The sequence below is a fragment of the Leucopleurus acutus genome, assembly GCF_964270905.1.
Source record: "Leucopleurus acutus genome assembly, chromosome: 6".
Lineage (NCBI taxonomy): Eukaryota > Metazoa > Chordata > Mammalia > Artiodactyla > Delphinidae > Leucopleurus > Leucopleurus acutus.
Window position 1 is genome coordinate 42,726,482 of NC_139149.1, and position 19,851 is coordinate 42,746,332.

Consider the following 19,851-nt stretch of genomic DNA (forward strand, 5'->3'; position numbering starts at 1 on the left):
TCTCTAGGTCCATCCATGTTGCTACAAATGGCAGTATTTTCTTTTTTATGGCTGAGTAATATTCCATTGTATGTACGTACCACCTCTTTATCCATTCCTCTGCTGATGGACATTTAGATTGCTTCCATGTCCTGGCTATTGTCAATAGTGCTGCAGTGAACATTGGGGTGCATGTATCTTTTCAAATTATGGTTTTCTCCAGATATATGCCCAGGAGTGGGATTGCTGGATACTATGGTAGCTCTGTTGTTAGTTTTTTAAGGAACCTCCACACTGTTCTCCATAGTGGCTGGATAAGTTTACATTCCCACCAACAGTGCAAGAGGGTTACCTTTTCTCCACACCCTCTCCAGCATTTATTGTTTGTAGATTTTTTGATGATAGCCATTCTGACTGGTGTGAGGTGATATCTCATTGTAGTTTTGATTTGCATTTCTCTAATGATTAATGATGTTGAGCATTCTTTCATGTGTTTGTTGGCCATCTCTATGTCTTCTCTGGAGAAATGTCTATTTAGATCTTCTGCCCATTTTTTGGTTAGGTTTGTTTTTTTGATGTTGAGCTGCATGAGCTGTTTGTATATTTTGGAGATTAATCCCTTGTGGGTCTCTTCGTTTGCAAATATTTTTCCCATTCTGAGGGTTGTCTTTTCATTTTGTTTATGGTTTCCTTTGCTGTGCAAAAGCTGAACGTTTAATCAGGTCCCATTTGTTTGTTTTTATTTTCATTCTAGGAGGTAAATCCAAAAAGATCTTGCTACATTTATGTTTGCCTATATTTTCCTCTAAGACTTTTATAGTATCTGGTCTTACATTTAGGTCTTTAATCCATTTTATTTTTCTGTATGATGTTAGGGAGTGTTTTAAGTTCATTCTTTTACACATAGCTGTCCCGTTTTCCCAGCACCACTTATTGAAGAGACTGTCTTTTCTCCATTGTATATTCTTGCCTCCTTCCTTATAGATTAGGTGACCATAGGAGCGTGGGTTTATCTCTGGACTTTCTGTCCTGTTCCATTGATCTGTATTTCTGTATATGTGCCAGTAGCATACTCTTTTGATGACTGTAGCTTTGTAGTATATTCTGAAGTCAGGGAGCCTTATTCCTCCAGCTCTATCTTTCTTAAGATTGCTTTGGCTCTTCGGGGTCTTTCTGTGTTTCCATACAAATTACAATGTTTTTGTTCAAATTCTGTGAAAAATGTCATTAGTAATTTGATAGGGATTGCATTGAATCTGTAGATTGGGTAATATAGTCACAAAATATCTATTATCTTTAGAAATTTAAAAATAACTATACAAGCATATGTTCCTAATACATATTCAATTGCTCAAAATAAGAATTATTCCTTTATGAATTGTATGTTCCATACTGTTAATTTCCCACCTAATGGGGATTAGGTTTGAGAATCAAAACTAATTTAATATTGGTTGTAATTAAAGCATTTCAACAGCAATAATACATGCATTCCAAAAATATTTATTATGTTTGTTGAATCTGCCATTTTTATAGGTCATAACAGTAGAATATCTGAATATTCAGTCTAATACTTTTTGGTGCATTTGCCAAGATATCTGACTTTATCCACTCTATAACTATAAACATCACTTGTGATTAACTAGAAAATAATTAAAGAAAAATAAATGCAATTTGTTCCTAGCTGAATTGTTTTTAAAGGCTGTTTTTCTGTGCCTTATCATTGCACTGTTTGCCAAATCTCCACTTACTCATCAGCCAGGTTAAGTATCTCTCTATAGAATTTTCCAGTTTACATCTATTCAACATTAATCTGAAATCTGTAGTGCAAAGGTTCATGTGGAATAACACTGAATATACTACTTTCTAGGTGTAACTTTAGTCACTAGTCCTGGGCCTCTGGTGTTTTGGGTTTTTTTTGTTTTCTTTGGGAGGGTGTCATTGCTGTTTTCAAATATGCAGTATTCCCATGTTAGCACTAATGTCACAGGGATTTATTTATCTATATTCAGTACATAAAATATATGAGAGTGTTTTTTAAACTGGAACACTGTTTGCATGTGAGTTATTATAATCTAGTTCTACTGAAGATCCCCAACAAAATATCTAACATTCATTTCTTTACTGAAAAGTTTGTTGGATCAAGTGTGAATCTGACTGTACCTTTAGAAGAAGGAAGTTTTTCTATTCTTGTAGTAGAGTATTTCTCCCATGGTAATCAATGGACCCAGCTGATGAGTAAACATTGATAACAAGTCTTTCTAAAAGAAGGTATGACCAGGGCCTAGATAACAAGACAGACATGAGTAAAGAGGGTTTTTGGAAATTCTCTGAGGCCACCGGGGTGACTCCTGAGCAAGATTCAGGACTCTGAAATGGAACCTAGATGTTTACTTCCACGTTAAAAATTCAGTTTTATGCTTTCCTGTACTACAGCAAGAAACCTAATTAATTGACTTTCTGAAAAAGTGAAAATGAAGTGTGGGAAAATTCCTTTATACAACCTACTGATTTTAAAGTAACTATCTTCTGTAATGAATCTTATAGAAATCGTTTGAAAAACTTTTAAAGATAGAGATTACACCTTTCAGGGTTTTTGAAACATATCCAGAAGAGGCAGCACGTTGTACTGAAAAAACCCCAGGCTTCGGAATCAAGCAGAGGAGGGTTTAAATACTGACCTCACAGTTTAGGACTCAAGTAGCACTAGGTCTTCTCTCTGGTACCTGTCAGCAGCAGGAAGGTAGTAATCATACAAGGTTATAGTGATGATTGAGGATAGAGAGCATCTACAACACCACCTAGCAAGAATTAGTAGCAGCACCAGTAGTTACAGGTATTGTAATTATAGCTACTATTTATTGTTTTCTTACTATGTCAAACATTATGCTAAATGCTTAATAATAATTGCAGTATTTAAAAATCACTATTCCATGATGTAGGTTTTGTTATTATCCCCAATTAAATATGGAACCTATATGGAGAAAGTTCATGTGATTGACCTAATGTTCATAGAGCTAATTAAATATTGTAGTCAGGATTCAATACATTTTAGTCTGACACTAAAGCTCACTTTTTCTTATAACTAGAAGGAGAAAATAGATTATATTACTATATGTTATTCATTCAAAATGCTTTTATTAAATAAGATTAAACTAGAACCTGTGTTATATGCTAATGATGCAAAGTCAATAAGGAAAGACCTTTACTCTTAAGCCATTCTACTGAAATGGGGGGGGGGGGGATGGCAAAAGAGCATCAAACAAACAAACAGATGAGAAATTAAGTAGAAATAAACATGTGGTATATAGGCATGCTATAAGCTGCTATTTCAAAAACCCAATAAATTCAAAACTCTATGAGATATATTAAGTTTTGAACTTTCTGGAATATTAACGTACTGCAGTTTTCCACTTTAAAACCATCCTAAAGAGATGCAATCCTGCACCTGTTTCCTTGGAAACAGAAGGACAAATTCACCAAGCACTGCTTTCTAATTCAATTTTGCCTAGTCATGTATACATAATTTGATGGACACTTTGATAATGAGTTCGGGATGAACTGTTAATGGACAACAGTCATTTACTTAAATCTTTTTCTTTCTTACTACCTGTCATTAACCATCAATTTAAAAATGTAAAAAACTACCTTTCCTTATATATGAAGGTACTATCTCTCAAAGTCTCAAAGTGGTATCAGGTGTCCAAAGCTACTTATCTAGAGGACAAAGTTATTTCTTTGTAGTAATTCATATGTACTCCTCACTTAATTTCAAATGAAATTGTTTGTTAGGATTTAACAATTTACAATTTCCTTGAGTTTCAGTGTTTTTCAAAGCCTAGATATTTAATATTGCAGTGCATTGATGAATATAAATATTTTCATGTCAATTTCTCTTTATAACTTTGCTAGTTGTATTGCAAGATAGAGGCAAACATGGTATTCAGTTTCTATTATTGTGTACTGTCACCAAAATAATCATCAGTATTGATATCAGATAGCTGTCTTAATTTCTTACATTTGCATTTTACTCAGGTAATTGAAATATTACTTTACCCAGCCCATGAATTACATGCAGTTTCCAATGGGAAGTTAAAAGCTGTGCAATTGCTTTGAACTAAAACCTTTAATTAAGTAGCTTAATGAAGCATATGCCTTTTAGACTTAGTAAGCAGATCATAATGGAATAAGGAAGTAGAGCTTCTTGCAGCATTAAATTCTCTCTTAAGTAGCCCTTTAGCTTATGTATATTTAGCATGTCAGCTTCTGATCTTGTAAATGTAAAAGCTAATTCAAGTATAAGATTGAAAAATGGCTTTCTAAAGGAGTAATGCTTCACCCTAAATTTTTGGCCTCAGACAGGCCAGCATTTTGGAAAAATGTGAGCTATGTACAACACAAGAATAGAGAGGGCAAGAAGGGAGAGAAGAGGATTGCTGGAGCCAAGTGACTTTTAACTCTTGGGGCTTAGTATTTGCATTTACATGTTGCTTGGAAGACGTTTTGACATTAGTCTCTGCATTTCGTACTGCCTGCTTGACCTCAGCACTTCCTTCTCCTCTTGTATTCTTTAACCTTATCAGCTAGTTAAGATCCTTGCACACATTGACACTGTATTCCTTAAATATTGTTAAAGAGCAAATTTAACTAAAAATAGACATCTATTGACTGCAGGGATTAAGGATAAAATCAGTTACTGCCAAATGCAGAGGCTAAAACCTTTAGAGTGTTACCCTTTCTGCTGGTAATCAGGAGCTCTATTTATAAATTCACCATCTTCTTGACCCTTTAATAGGATAACCAGTAAGAAAGCCTCATTTTATACAACTTGGCACAAGTGGGGGCATTCTCTCTGCCCATGATGATATTTCCAAAACTCTTTGGGACCAGTAGCTGATTTTCATCCCAGTGTAACTAAATATGCACATATACAGGCAGAATATATTACTCTTCATCAGATGTTAACCTTAAAGAATGTTGGGCTGGGTAACCCACCTATGGACAAAATGAGCAAGTATCCTACTAGAAAAAAATTTTTTTCTTTACACTGCTGATAAATAAATTAGAATCAATTCTATCACTTAAATACGTATTGGCACAAACAACTGCAACAAACTGTATTCCAGTTAGGCATATGAATTCTCCTAGGATTCTTGTTTGCTTTTGTTATCCACCAAAATAAATGAAATTGTTCAGTTTTCTGTATTCTTTACTGTTTTGTTGAAGGAGGTTAAGATATCACATACTCATAATTTTTAAATCTCACAGGACATTCTAAACCCAGGTTTACATAAGAGAAGTCAGCTTGGGTTTGTTAAATAGATTTTGCAAATCTGTGTAAAACCATCCTTCTGATTTATTCATAATTTGGTAAAGAGAAAATAAATATACTTAAATGCATATTCATTGCAGCAATTAATTACATGCAACTATTAACATTAAACTCTGGAATGCACTGCAAATGTGCCAATTTCCTTCTTTACAAAGTAAAGAGAAACCAAATGAGGTTGACATATTTAAAATAATGAGTAACATAATGTGCAGTTGAAAGATAAGCATGTGTTGGAGTAATTAAAGCCCCAAAAAAGCTAGTTTAAGTTTAGACTCTTATTTTAGAATGAAGCTTACCTGTTAGTTTTGAAGTTCAAAGGTGGTGGGGGTGGGAGTTTATGACTCTTTTTTTAGAATTGGAGTTCTCATGTTGCTTGCTGTTACAATCCAGCAGAGGGAGCAAAAGCTAATGAACAAACCATGCAAGTGGTAAGAACATTACCAATGATACTACCACTGAGTAGAAAGACTTGCTGATTTCAAACATCAAAACACAAGTGGGAAAAATACTCCCAAGTTTATGTCATGAAAGATTGTTCTCAGGCAATAAAAGATTATGTGTAAACAAAGAAATGTCAAAGCAGACAACAAAGTTAAAACTACACTGGCCCTACACCATATATTCAAAGCTATACCACAACATAAGGAATGAGTCACAAGAATTTCTCAGAATGCAGAACTACCCATATGTTCTACCTATGTTGATACAGGTTGGATTCTGTAAGGAGTTTCTATGGATGAAGTTCCTCCATGTTTGTTTGCTAGATTTTTCTCAGGATTAATGAATGGCATGATCAAGCAATTGGTGTTGTCAGGTAATATGACACCAGTGACAAGATCAGGATCTTTCCTGAAATTTCATTTCTCTGCTTAAATAACATTCTTTGGGAATATATATATTTACCTCAGTTCCAGAGTGTTCTTACAATGGTTCTGATTTTAAAATCATGCAAAATCATCCTATATCTGATCATCCTTTGCATCTCAAAAGATGAGATGCATAGTTTGAACTTTCCTGTATGCCAGTATCTTATATTGTGCATTAAGATTTGCTTGTTGAAGACTGTCAGAAGACACTAGTGACTCTTTTTATGTTTGAAGAAAATATTACAGATTCCCACTGTTAGGCTCATTGACTTGAGAATAACCTGATGTACATCAGGCTGCCTTCTAGGTGTACATGGATTTTTTTAAAAAACTCTGGATATCATAGGACTACTCACAAAAACCTCTCAGATACTGTCTCTATCCAGATGATATGTCCTTCTCAATTTTTTAAGATGGGTATTGATAGCCCTGTTCCCTGACACTCCATATTTGTATCCAATGTCATGATAGCCAGAAGTCATTTTCATGACCGGGGCCCAACAGTCTGACAGACACTCAGCATGGAAACCACTTTGCTTCTAGCCTTTTTTTTTTTTTTTTTTTTGCGGTACACGGGCCTCTCACTGCTGTGGCCTCTCCCGTTGCGGAGCACAGGCTCCGGAAGCGCAGGCTCAGCGGCCATGGCTCACGGGCCCAGCTGCTCCACGGCACGTGGGATCTTCCCGGACCGGGGCAAGAACCCGTGTCCCCTGCATCAGCAGGTGGACTCTCAACCACTGAGCCACCAGGGAAGCCCCTGCTTCTAGCCTTTTTGACCTGCTTCCTCAGGTCTGATCCTAGGCCCCTTTCACGTTCCATGTGTCTTTGCCACTGTCTGGATGACCTGTCATTTACCTTTATTCAACTAGAACTTAATCCTCCTCATAGGCCTCCTTTCTGAACAACACTGCCTGCCTACCTGTCTGGATGGCAGGACCAGGCAATTCCCAAACTCACTATAATAACTTTCAATAACTTATTTGGACAAACTACTTAACCTCTTTGTATCTTAATGTTTTCATGTGTAAAATTGGGGTAAGACGTTGGTTTTGAATTAGTTATTACACATAAGTGCTTGGGACAGTTCATGGCACATACAATTACAATTATAAATAATAATAATTATTGTGGTGGTTGTGGTGCTTGCCATCCCTGTCTCATTCTGACAGCTTTCCTAAAACCACTGACTCCTAATTATTTCTAGTCTCCTAGAACCCATGTCCAGCCAGCCTCACCAGATTCAACTTGGGTTCCTATACTATATCCTCTTAGCACCTGCTGCATTCTAAGGGACAATTAATATTACATGTCTGGAAACCATCAAACCAATTTTTAGAAAAGTTAGAACATGTCATGAATAAAATAGGCTCCTTTTCATGAAGTCCTCAAAATGAGTTGATTCTGGAATTCTGAAAAAAATAGCAGCAGCAGTGACATACTGTTTGAAACTCTTTGAATTCCTCCATTGAGGCAGAGAGAGCATCCAGGTTAGCAAAACCAAAAACTGATGGACAACTTTAACAATAAAATTAGGTGACAAGGTATTCTCACCAATCCCAAAATATGACCGGTAAAATTCATGACCATATGATAATACAATCATTGCAGTAGGAAAAAAGGGAAGCAATGGGGTGCCTGATGGAAATGAGACCAGGATAACACCTGAGTTGCCAATAGATACTCATGAGAAATTGTTTTATGCCAATTTAATAATAGTAGTTGAAACTGGGAGATGTGTTTTCATAAAATCCAATGTGCAAGTCAGTGAAAAGTCCCCTCTCTAAATGTCTGAACGGTCTGAAAACTCTGCAGCCTGTGAATTCTTACAACTCAATAACTGAAGCTCTTTTTCAGGAGAAACTTCAGGGAATAAAGCCCAGCTTATGGAGGTAGGGACAACAGTGACAAAGTCCAGATAAAAATGGGAGAGGTCAGGGTGGGGCAGGGGGTGGCGGTAGAGACAAGATAGCAGAGTAGAAGGACTTGAGCTTGTCTCCTCTCACAAAAACACCAAAATCACAAATAACTGCTAAACAACCACTGGACTTGAAAAAAGACTGGAATGTACCAAAAAAGATACATCTAAAAGACAAAGAAGCCACAAGGAGACAGTAGGAGGGGGCCCATGTGCAAAATAATCAAATCCCATACCCACTGAGTGGGTGACCCACAAACTGGAAAATAATTACATCACAGAGGTTGTCCCACAGGAGTGAGAGTTCTGAACCCCACATCAGGCTCCCCAGTCTGGGGGTCTAACATTGGGAGGAGGAGCCCCCCAGAGGATTTGGCTTTGAAATCCAGTGGGGCTTGATCGCAGAAACTCCACCCTTGGAGGGTATACACCAGGACCCATGGAAAAAGCAGGGACTCCATAGGAGCCTGGGCCAGACCTACCTGCTAGTCTTGGTCTCCTGGAGAGCAGGGGGGTGGCTATGTCTCACTGTGGAAAAGAGGACACTGGTGGCAGAGGTACAGGGGAGTACTCATTGGCATGAACTCTCCAGGAGGCTGCCATTTTGTCACCAAGTCCTGGCCCCACCCAACAGCCTGAGGGCTTCAGTGCTGAGATGCCTCAGGCCAAATAACCAACAGGGTGGGAACACAGCTCCACCCATCAGCAGACATGCTGCCTAAAACCTTCCTGAACCCACAGCTGTCCATTAAACACACCCCTTGACACGGCCTGCCCACCAGAGGGACAAGACCCAGCTCCACCCACCGATAGGCAGGCACCAGTCCCTCCTACCAGGAAGGCTGCACAAGCCTCTTAGACCAGCATCACCCACCAGCGAACAGACACAAGAAGCAAGAGGACAATCCTGCAGCCTGTGGAACTGAGACTGGAAACAGAGAAAGTCAGACACAATAAATTGGAAAAGGAATATGCACCAGACAAATGGAAAAGATAAAACCCTGGAAGAACAACTAACTGAAGTGGAGATAGGCAATCTCCCTGAAAAATAATTCAGAGTAACGATGGTAAAGATGATCCAAGATCTTGGAAAAAGAATGGAGGCACAAACCGAGAAGATACAAAAACAGTTTAACGAAGAGATGAAGAACAAACAGAGTTGAACAATACAATAACTGAAATGAAAAATACACTAGAAAGAATCAGTAGCAGAATAACTGAGGCATAATAACTGATAAGTGACCTGGAAGATAGAAATGGTGGAAATCACTGCTGTAGAACAAAACAAAGAGAAAAGAATGAAAAGAAAAGAGGACAGTCTCAGAGACCTCTGGGACAACATTAAACACACCAACATTTGCATTATAGGGGTCCCAGGATGAGAAGAGACATAGAAAGGGCCTGACAATATATTTGAAGAGATTATAGCCAAAACCCTCCTTAACATGGAAAAGGAAACACTCACTCAACTCCAGGAAGCGCAGAGTTCCATACAGGATAAACCCAAAGAGGAACATGCCAAGACACATATTAATCAAACTTACAAAAATTAAAGACAAAGAAAAAATATTAAAAGCAACAAAGGAAAAGCAACAAGTAACATGCAAGGGAATCCCTATAAGGTTATCAGCTGATTTTTCAGCATAAACTCTACAGGCCAGAAGGGAGTGTCACTTTAAATATATTTAAAGTGATAAAAGGAAAAAACCTAAGAATATTCTACCCAGCAAGGCTTTCATTCAGATCTGACAGAGAAAACAAAAACTTTACAGACAAGCAAAAAATGAGAGAATTCAGCACCACCAAACCAGCTTTACAACAAATGCTAAAGGAACTTCTCTAGGTGAAAAAGAAAAAGCCACAACTCTAAACAAGAAAATTAGGAATGGGAAAGCTCACTGGTAAAGGCAAACATTTAGTAAACATAGGAAACCATCCACACACAAATGATATCAAAATCAGCAATCGTGAGAACAGAATACAAATGCAGGATATTGGAAACACATTTGAAATTAAGAGAACAGCAACTTAAAACAATCTTGTGTATATATATATAGACTGCTATATCAAAACCTCATGTAACTGCAAACCAAAAATCTGTAATAGATGTACACACAAAGAAGAAAAAGGAATACAAACACAACACTAAAAGTCATCAAATCACAAGAGAAGATAATAAAAGAGGAAGGGAAGAAAAAGACCTACCAAAAGAAATCTAAAACAATTCACAAAATGGCAAGAAGAACATACATATTGATAATTACATTAAATGTAAATGGATTAAATGCTCCAACCAAAAGATGTACACTGGCTGAATGGATACTAAAACAAGACCCGTATATAAGCTGTCTACAAAAGACCCACTTCAGAGGTAGGGACACATACACACTGAAAGTGACAGGATGCAAAAAGGTATTCCATGCAAATGGAAATAAAAAAAAAAACTGAAGCAACAACACTCGTATCAGACAAAACAGACTTTAAAATAAAGACTGTTAGAAGAGACAAGGATACTGCACAATGATTGAGGGATCAATCCAAGAAGAAGATATAACAATTATAAATATTTATGCACCCAACATAGGAACACCTCAATACATAAGGCAAATGCTAACAGCCATAACAGTAACACAAGAATACTGGGGGACTTTAACACCCCGCTTACACCAATGGACAGATCATCCAGACAGAAAATAAACAAGGAAACACAAGCTTTAAATGACACACACAACAATAGACCAGATGGGCTTGATATTTATAGGACATTCCACCCCAAAGTGGCAGAACACAGTTCTTCTCAACTGCACACAGAACATTCTCCAGGTTAGAGAACATGCTGGGCAACAAAGAAAACCCTGGTAAATTAAAGAAAATTGAAATCATATAAAGCATCTTTTCCAACCACAACACTATGAGATTAGAAACTGAACACAAGAAAAAAACTGTAAAAAACACAAACATGTGAGGCTAAATAATATGCTGCTAAGCAACCAATGGATTGCTGAAGAAATCAAAAAGTACCTAGAGACAAATGACAATGAAAAGACGATGATCCAAAACCTATGGGATGCAGCAAATGCAGTTCTAAGAGGGAAGTTTATAGCAGTGGATTCTTACCTCAGGAAACATGAAAAACTGCAAATAAACAACCTAACCTTACACATAAAGCAACTAGAAAGAAGAGCGAACAAAACCCAAACTTAGAAGGAAAGAAGTCAGAAAAATCAGAGCAGAAATAAGTGAAACTGAGATGAAGAAAAGAATAGCAAAGATCAGTGAAACTAAAAGCTGGTTCTTTGAAAAGATAAAATTGATAAACTTTTAGCCAGACGCATCAAGAAAAAAATAAAATAAAATGAGAGAGAGGGCCAAATCAGTAAAAATTAGAAATGGAAAAGGAGAAATTACAACAGACACCACAGAAATACACAGGATCATAATAGACTACTACAAGCAGCTACAGGCCAATAAAATGAACAACAAAGAACAAATGGAAAAACCCTTAGAAAGGTGAAACCTTACAAGACTGAACCAGGAAGAAATAGAAAATATGAACAGACCAATCACAAGTACTGAAATTGAAGCTGTGATGAAAAAACTCCCAAAAAACAAAGTCCAAGACCAGATGGCTTCACAGGCAAATTCTATCAAACATTTAAAGAAAAACTAACATCTATCCTTCTGAAACTATTCCAAAAAAACTGCAGAGGAAGGAACACTCCCAAACTCATTCTTTGAGGCCACCATCACCCTGATACCAAAACCAGACAATCACAAAAAAAGAAAATTATAGGCTAGTATCACTGATGAATGTAGATGCAAAAAACCCACAACAAAATACTAGCAAAGCTAATCCAACAATACATTAAAAGGATCATACACCATGTTCAAGTGGGATTTATCCCAGGTATGCAAGGATTCTTCAATATACACAAATCAATCAATGTGATACACCATATTAACAAACTGAAGAATAAAAACCATATGATCATCTCAATAGATGCAGAAAAAGCTTTTGACACAATTCAACACCCATTTATGATTTAAAAAAACTCTCCAGAAGCAAGCATAGAGGGAACACAGGCCATATATGACAAACCCATAGCTATCATCATTCTCAACTGAAAAGCTGAAAGCATTTCCTCTAGGATCAGGAACAAAACATGGATGTATGGTCTCACCACTTTTATTCAACACAGTTTTAGAAGTCCTAACCATGTTAATCAGAGAAGAAAAAGAAATAAAAGGAATCCAAATTGGAAAAGAAGAAGCAAAACTATTACTGTTTGCAGATGACAATGATACTATACATAGAAAATCCTAAAGAGCTACCAATAAACTATTAGAGCTCATCAATAAATTCGGTAAAGTTGCAGGATACAAAATGAATACACAGAAATCTCTTGCATTCCTATATACTAACAACGAAAGATCAGAAAGATAAATTAAGGAAAGATCCCATTTACCATTGCATCAAAAAGAAAAAAATACCCAGGAACAAACCTACCTAGGGAGACAAAAGACCTGTACTTGGAAAAGTATAAGATGCTGATGAAAGAAATCAAAGATGACACCAAGGGATGTAAAGATATACCACGTTTTTGGATTGGAAGAATCAATATTGTCAAAATAACTACACTACCCAAGGCAATTTACAGATTAAGTGAATTCCTATCAAATTACCAATGGCATTTTTCATAGAACTAGAACTTAAATTTTTTTAATTGGTATGTTAACACAAAAGACCCCGAATAGCCAAAGCAATTCTGAGAGAGAAAAATGCAGCTGGAGGAATCAGACTCCCTGACTTCAGACTATACTACAAAGCTACAGTCATCAAAAGTGTGGTACTGGCATAAACACAGAAATATAGATAAATGGAACAAGATAGAAAGCCCAGAAATAAACCCACACATGTATGGTCAATTAATCTATGACAAAGGAAGCAAGAATATACAATGAAGAAAAGAGTCTCTCCAACAAATGGTGCTGGGAAAACTGGCCAATTACATGTAAACGAATGAAACATTCCCTAACACCATACACAAAAATAAACTCAAAGTTGTTTAAATATCTAAATGTAAGACGAGTTACAATAAAACTCTTAGAGGAAAACATAGGTAGAACACTCTGACATAAAACTGTAGCAATATCTTTTTTGATCCACCTTCTAGAGTAATGAAAAAATAAATAAATAAATGGGACCTAATTAAACTTAAAAGTTTTGCACAGCAAGGAAACCATAAACAAAACAAAACGACAACCCACAGAATGGAAGAAAATATTTGCAAACAATGCAATGGAGAGGGATTAGTCTCCAAAATATACAAGAAGCTCATGCAGCTCAATCTCAAACAAACAACCCAATCAAAAAATGGGCAGAAGCTCTAAATAGACATTACTCCAAAGAAGACACAGAGATAGCCAATAAGGACATGAAAAGATGCTCAATGTCACTAATTATGAGAGAAATGCAAATCAAAACTACAGTGAGGTTTCACCTCACACTGGTCAGAATGTACATCATCAAAAAGTCTACAAGCAATAAATGCTGGAGAGGGTGTAGAGACAAAGGGAACTCTCCTACACTGTTAGTGGGGATGTTAATTGGTATAACCACTATGGAGAACAGTATGAAGATTTCTTTAAAAACTAAAAAGAACTACCATATGTCCAGCCATCCCACTCTTGGACACATATATGGAGAAAACCATAATTCGAAAACAAACATGCTAATTGCAGCACTATTTACAATAGCTAAGACATGGAAGCAACCTGAATGTCCATCAACAGAGGAATGAATAAAAAAAGATGTGGTATATATTGATATATGCAGTGGAATATTACTCAGCCATAAAAAAGAATGAAATAATGTCATTTGCAGCAACATGAACGGACCTAGAGATTACCATACTAAGTGAAGTAAGTCAGACAGAGAAAGACAAATGTCATATGATATCACTTATATATGGATCCTAAAAAAATGATACAAATGAACTTATTTACAAAACAGAAACAGTCTCACAGACTTTGAAAACAAACTTATGGTTACCAAAGTGGAAATGTGGGGGGAAGGATAAATTATGAGTTTGTGATTAACATATACACACTACTATATATAAAACAGATAATCAACAAGGACCTACTGTACTGCACAGGGAACTCTACTCAATGCTCTGTAATAACTTATATGGGAAAGAATCTGAAAAATAATATATATAAAAAATATATATAATGTATATATATTATTATATATATATATATATATAACTGGATCACTTTGCTGTACAAAACTAACACAACATTGTAAATAAACTATATTTCAGTAAACATTTTTTAAAAATAAAAATGGCAGAGTTGAACAGAACCAAGAGACCTCAAGAAACAGAAGGCAATTTTTTTCAACTCTTCAAAAAAATACAGGAACAGATCTAGATTTGTGAAGTTAGAAATGGTCTCCAGTGTAAACATTTCCTGTAGGTACAGCTGGAAACATTTATTCTTAAACATACCCAATGGGTAGCTGGGAAATCAGCTTTGCTATGAAAACCTCCTTACCTTTCCACCAGCACTCAGAGTTTTCAAAATGATTCACAAAATTAACAGGCTTCTAGTTACCAACTATTCTGTTGTGTTTTCCTGATAAGGGGAGTTTCAGCCCTGATTACACATCTGAATTATCTGGGGAGCTTTTAACTGTATTCTGGTCCTACTCTAGACCATTTGAATCAGAATCTATGAAGGTGAAGCAAAGTAGAAGTACATTCTGAAAGCTTTCCAGGTGAGTCTACAGGGCAGCCCAGGTAGGAAACCACTGAAAAAGAAGTTACTCAAAAAAGGAAAAGTAACTGTAATGTCACCATTCAATATCAAGACATGCTATACCTTCCTCCAGAATGGTGTTTGCCAAACTTTGCACATTTTAATCACCTGGGGAGACTTTACAACACCTGATGGACAGGTTACACCCTATACCAATTAAATGAGAATCATCTGGGCATAGATACCAAGCACCAGAATAGTTTAAAGATGTCAAGTGATTCCCCCCATCAGGAAGGAAGGGAGGGAGAGACAGAAAAAGGGAAAGAAAGAAAGAGACAAAGAGAGAAAGAGAAAGGGAGGGAGGGAGGGAGGAAGGAGGAAAAATTACTTCCTAATCAAATTCTCCCTCTTAAAAGATCCAGAGAATTTGTTTCCTGAAAGGGAAAAAAAAAAAAAAGGAAAGGAAAAGAATAGAAAAGGATCACTACCATAAGAATAAAGATAATAAAGAGTAAAATGATAGCTCTACAAAAAATGAAAGCACACCAAAACTTTATGCTTATAAGACAGAGGAAAATTGTAAACTAATATTTCAAAACAAGTCAAGAGAAATTTTATAATGATAAAATAAGTAAAAGAAAAATATAAATCAAATTTAGAAAAACCTCTGAAATGAGGGCCTGAAATGCAGGAAAGAACTAGAAATTAAAGAATGAATCATTTCAGAAATGAAGGATAAACTTAAAGAATAGATGAGTCAATAATCCCAGGAGAAAATGCCATAGAGTTTTAGAGGGGGGAAAGGAGGAAACTTTTAAAAATCAAAAAGAAATAAAAGACAAAACTATTGAGTAGAAAATGACATAGAGAGAAGCAAGAAGGTCCAAAATAATAGAATTTCCTAATGAGAAAAGGCAATGAAACAAAATAAACACTAAAAATTATAACTCAATATTTATTGAATTATATATAATTCAATTATATATAATACAGTATGTTCAACATTTACCCTTGAAAATAAATTTGAAACTATATATTGAAACAGAACACCATATACCTGGGCAAATGATACAGAATGAATTTTAAGATATGTTGTGGTAAACCTATTGGACTTAGTTTGGCATTCAGGCAAACAGACATTTGTAAGAATAAGGGAAAGAAAATCAGACTATCATCAGACTTTTCAAAAGCAACTATTTATGCTGGAAGTGAATAGAGTAACATTTTAAAGATACTCAAGGAAATATATTGTAAGCCAAGGATTTCAGATCCACAAAATGGATTTTCAAGCATAAAGACCACAGATACAGTTATCAATGTTAAGAACTCAGAATGTTGTTCCCAGTAAATGGAAACATCATCTACCTATTTGCTCAGGCCAAAACCTTGTAATGCTTCTTGATGCCTTTTTTTTCTCTCCTAGCTCATTTCCAATTCAATTGCAAGTCCTACTGGCTCTACCTTAAAAACATCCTAAATTTGACCTCCCCACCTCCACTGTTATCCTATTATTCGAAGTAACCATCATCTCTTGCTGGCATGACTCAATAGTCTCCTTATTTGTTTCTCTGTTTCCACTGTTGCCTCCCTCTAATCATTGGAACAGGGCTTGACCACACTGGCTCAGTTCTGCCCAACCCCTTACCAAGTGTGAATTCTACTCCCCACTAATTTCAATTGCTGATTGGGGTTTACTGCAAATGACAGTACTTTTCCTAACTCTGGGAACCATTACCTGACCATAGGGTTCTGTACCATACAAAAAAGTTGAATTGTATAAACCTACTCCAGCCTCTATAGAAGTTTCTAATCATATTCATTTGCCAGTAGGGAGAAACAAGTACCTATTTGCCAGTAGGGAAAAACATGTACCTAAAGCATAGATAACTATTATAAATAAATATATCCAAGTAATGTGTGAGTGAACAGTAATATGTGTCCAAATTAAGAGTCAGAGGTAAGAACTTTTCAGAAGCAGAGTGGACAAGTACAAAACATACTACTTGGAGGTAAGACTAAGGAAAAAATTCTAAAACACTGCATCTACTAGAAAGGTTTTTCTTCTTTTTTACATTGTGCTTGATTTAGTAATCTGGGCATCTTTAAACTCAATAAATGGCTTTTGTAATTGCATCTGGCGCAAATATGTATTAATGTTAACTATGGGACTAATGCAGTGTCTGAGTGTAAACCATGAATCTTATGTTTACAGTTGGCAATTTAATCTTGGTTTTGAAGAATTTTCATGTGAAATCACCATTTAGCCTTGTAATAGTCTTTCTTAGGGTCAGCTGCTTTCCACTAAGTTTGGCACTGGGAATGAAAAAAGATGTGTATATTTTAGTTAAAGAAATAAACAGTGTAATTAATCTTTATAAATGTACAGAATGGAGCATCTAGTAATGAAGCAACTAAAAATACATAAATTTGAATATTTGACCAATTTGTTTCTATTCCTTTCTCTATAGGACATCACGAATACACTATAGTTATCTGAGTGGAATTTGGAAACTGTCCTAATTTTAAAAGGATTTTGGGAAGTCCTAATTTATAATATGTAGAGGTTTTCTTCTTTTCTGATACTATGCTATAAACAAAGAGTGCCTCTTGATTGGATGCTAATGACAATGCTCATGCTATTCAAGTTTACTTGAATGAGAGTTTAGAATCTTACACAGATCTCAGAATGGACATAGAAAAATAAAAATTTAAAGCAATGTGTTCTCCTTGGAGAAATTTCCTTACAAACTCATATTATTTTGTTACCAATTTGCAATTTGAAAATATCAGAAAGACCTTCTGACTTACATTTTTGTGTGTTTCCTTTAGATAAGAAATGTTGAAACAAATCAATGTTTAGACAACATGGGCCGCAAGGAAAATGAAAAAGTGGGTATATTCAACTGTCATGGTATGGGAGGAAATCAGGTAAACTCTCCCTTTTTTTATCAGCTTCATATTTGGGGGGAAAAATGTTGTATAAACTATTCAAGTAGACTACGGCTTAGTTTAGTAGATTAATGGGCATTCTAATCAAGAATTAATTTGCCTATGTTATTATCCCAAGTATTGTAAGAAAGCACTGAAGAATTTAATAAAAAGAGCAACACCTTCAATGAGCGTATGGTGAATGAGGCCAGATGTTTGAGACTCATATTACCATGTATGAGAAAACGAGGGCTACATTTTATTCTGTTGTTAACTGAATCATATAATCACTCAATAACTATGATGTTTTCCCGATGGTGATTATCCTAAATTTCTTTTTCAAATGTTTACATATGTCATATTTTCTGTGACTTTTGGTGGTTTAATAAAATTTTAAAGTGCATACATAGATAAGCACATCTGTTACAACTTTGCTTTGGCTATCTGAAGATGCCCTTTGGACCAGGTAAAAATGTAGTCTTTCAACAAGATTTATACTTGACTGAAATTCTAGGACACCTCTTTCTGTGTGACAGTCCAATTAATTATCAGAAACTTATACTATAACAAGGATTCTTGTGCTCTCTGTAAGCACTGGAAAGTGGCATGGCAAGGTGGGCCACGTGGAGGCTACTTGGCTGTGAGTCTTGCCGCCATGGCTACTTTCAGAGGCCGAATTTGGAGTTCGTGGGAACTTATAACAAAGCACAGTTAGAGATAACTAATCCTCTGTACACAAGTTGTCTAAAAGGGTCAAGATGAAGCACAGGAGTGAGCTGTTTAATGCTTTAGAGTGAACTGAGGAAGCAAAAATTATTCTGATCAGCACAACATGATGGTTGTATCTGTAAGGCAGCTGAATGTATCAAGAATTCATAGAGAGATCTTAGGGATCAAGATGGCAGAAGACTAGGACGTGGAACTCACCTACTCCCACCAGTACATCAAAAATACATCTATAAGTGGAACGATTTGCACAGAACATCTACTGAACACTGTCAAAAGACCTCAGATTTCTGAAAGGGCAAGAAAACCTCCCCATAACTGGATAGGACAAAAGGAAAAAGGGAAAAAAATAAAGAAAGGAACTGGGATGGGAACTGCACCCCAGGGAGGGAACTACGAAGGAGGAAATGTTCCTGCACCCTGGAAAGTCCCCTCTACGGTGAGGAGATCAGCCAGGATGGAGGAGAAGCTTCAGAGCCTCGGAGGAGAGTGCAGCAACCAGTTTGAGGAAGGCAAGACGGAGGGTGACCTGCACAGATGGGCACCTCCGCCCTGTGCTCCCCAGCCTGAGACGCTTTTCCACCACTACGGGCAGGGGCTGGGTGCTGAAGCTCAGGCTTCAGAGGTCAGATCTAGGTAGAGGATTGGCTGAGATTGGCTGTGCAGAGATAGCCTGAAGAGGCTGGAGTGTGGCAACCAAGGGTGTGCTCAGAAGAAGCTTGGACACACCAGAGAGACAAGGTGCCGTTGTTGGGGAAACGTGCAAGGAGAGGGGTAGGACCACCACTGGAGCTTCTTTCCCTGCACGCACTCTTAGGCAACAGGACACGACCTACATGAGCTCCGGTAGTGGGCGTGAGCCACCACTGCCACTAGGAGACGCACAAGTAGGTGCCAATCGCTGCCCATGCTGTCCCAGGAGTGCGCAGACTGCCGCTGCTTTTGGGAGACCCAGGAGTGGGCACTGCTCACTGCCCCTGCCATCTGGGGAGCACGCATGAGCAGCGAGCAGTCGCCAATCACTGCCCCTGCTGCCCCGGTAGTGTGCGGGATGCCACTACCGTTGTGAGACCCAGAAGCAGATGCAAGGATTCTTCAATATCCGCAAATCAGTGTGATACACCACATCAACAAACTAAAGAATTAAAACCACATGATCATCTCGATTGAAGCAGAAAAGGCTTTTGACAAAATTCAACACCCATTTATGATAAAAACTCTCCAGAAACTCAGCACAGAGGAAACCTACCTCAACATAATAAAGGTCATATATGACAAACCGACAGCTAACGTTATTCTCAACTGTGAAAAGCTGAAAGCATTTCCCCTAAGATCAGGAACAAGAA

The 19,851-nt window shown here is 36.9% G+C and overlaps 1 protein-coding gene across 4 annotated transcripts in view; it reads left to right on the forward strand.

Annotated features, from left to right (window-relative positions):
- The window catches only part of GALNT13 (polypeptide N-acetylgalactosaminyltransferase 13), a gene marked incomplete at its 3' end in the record, with an annotated part of 559,595 nt that overhangs the window by 495,156 nt on the left and 44,588 nt on the right, over positions 1–19,851 (forward strand). For all 4 annotated transcript variants that reach the window (XM_082841320.1, XM_082841322.1, XM_082841323.1 and 1 more), the window contains one exon: positions 17,681–17,779. In XM_082841320.1, the coding sequence (XP_082697446.1) occupies positions 17,681–17,779 (99 nt within the window). The remainder of the gene's footprint in view (positions 1–17,680; positions 17,780–19,851) is intronic.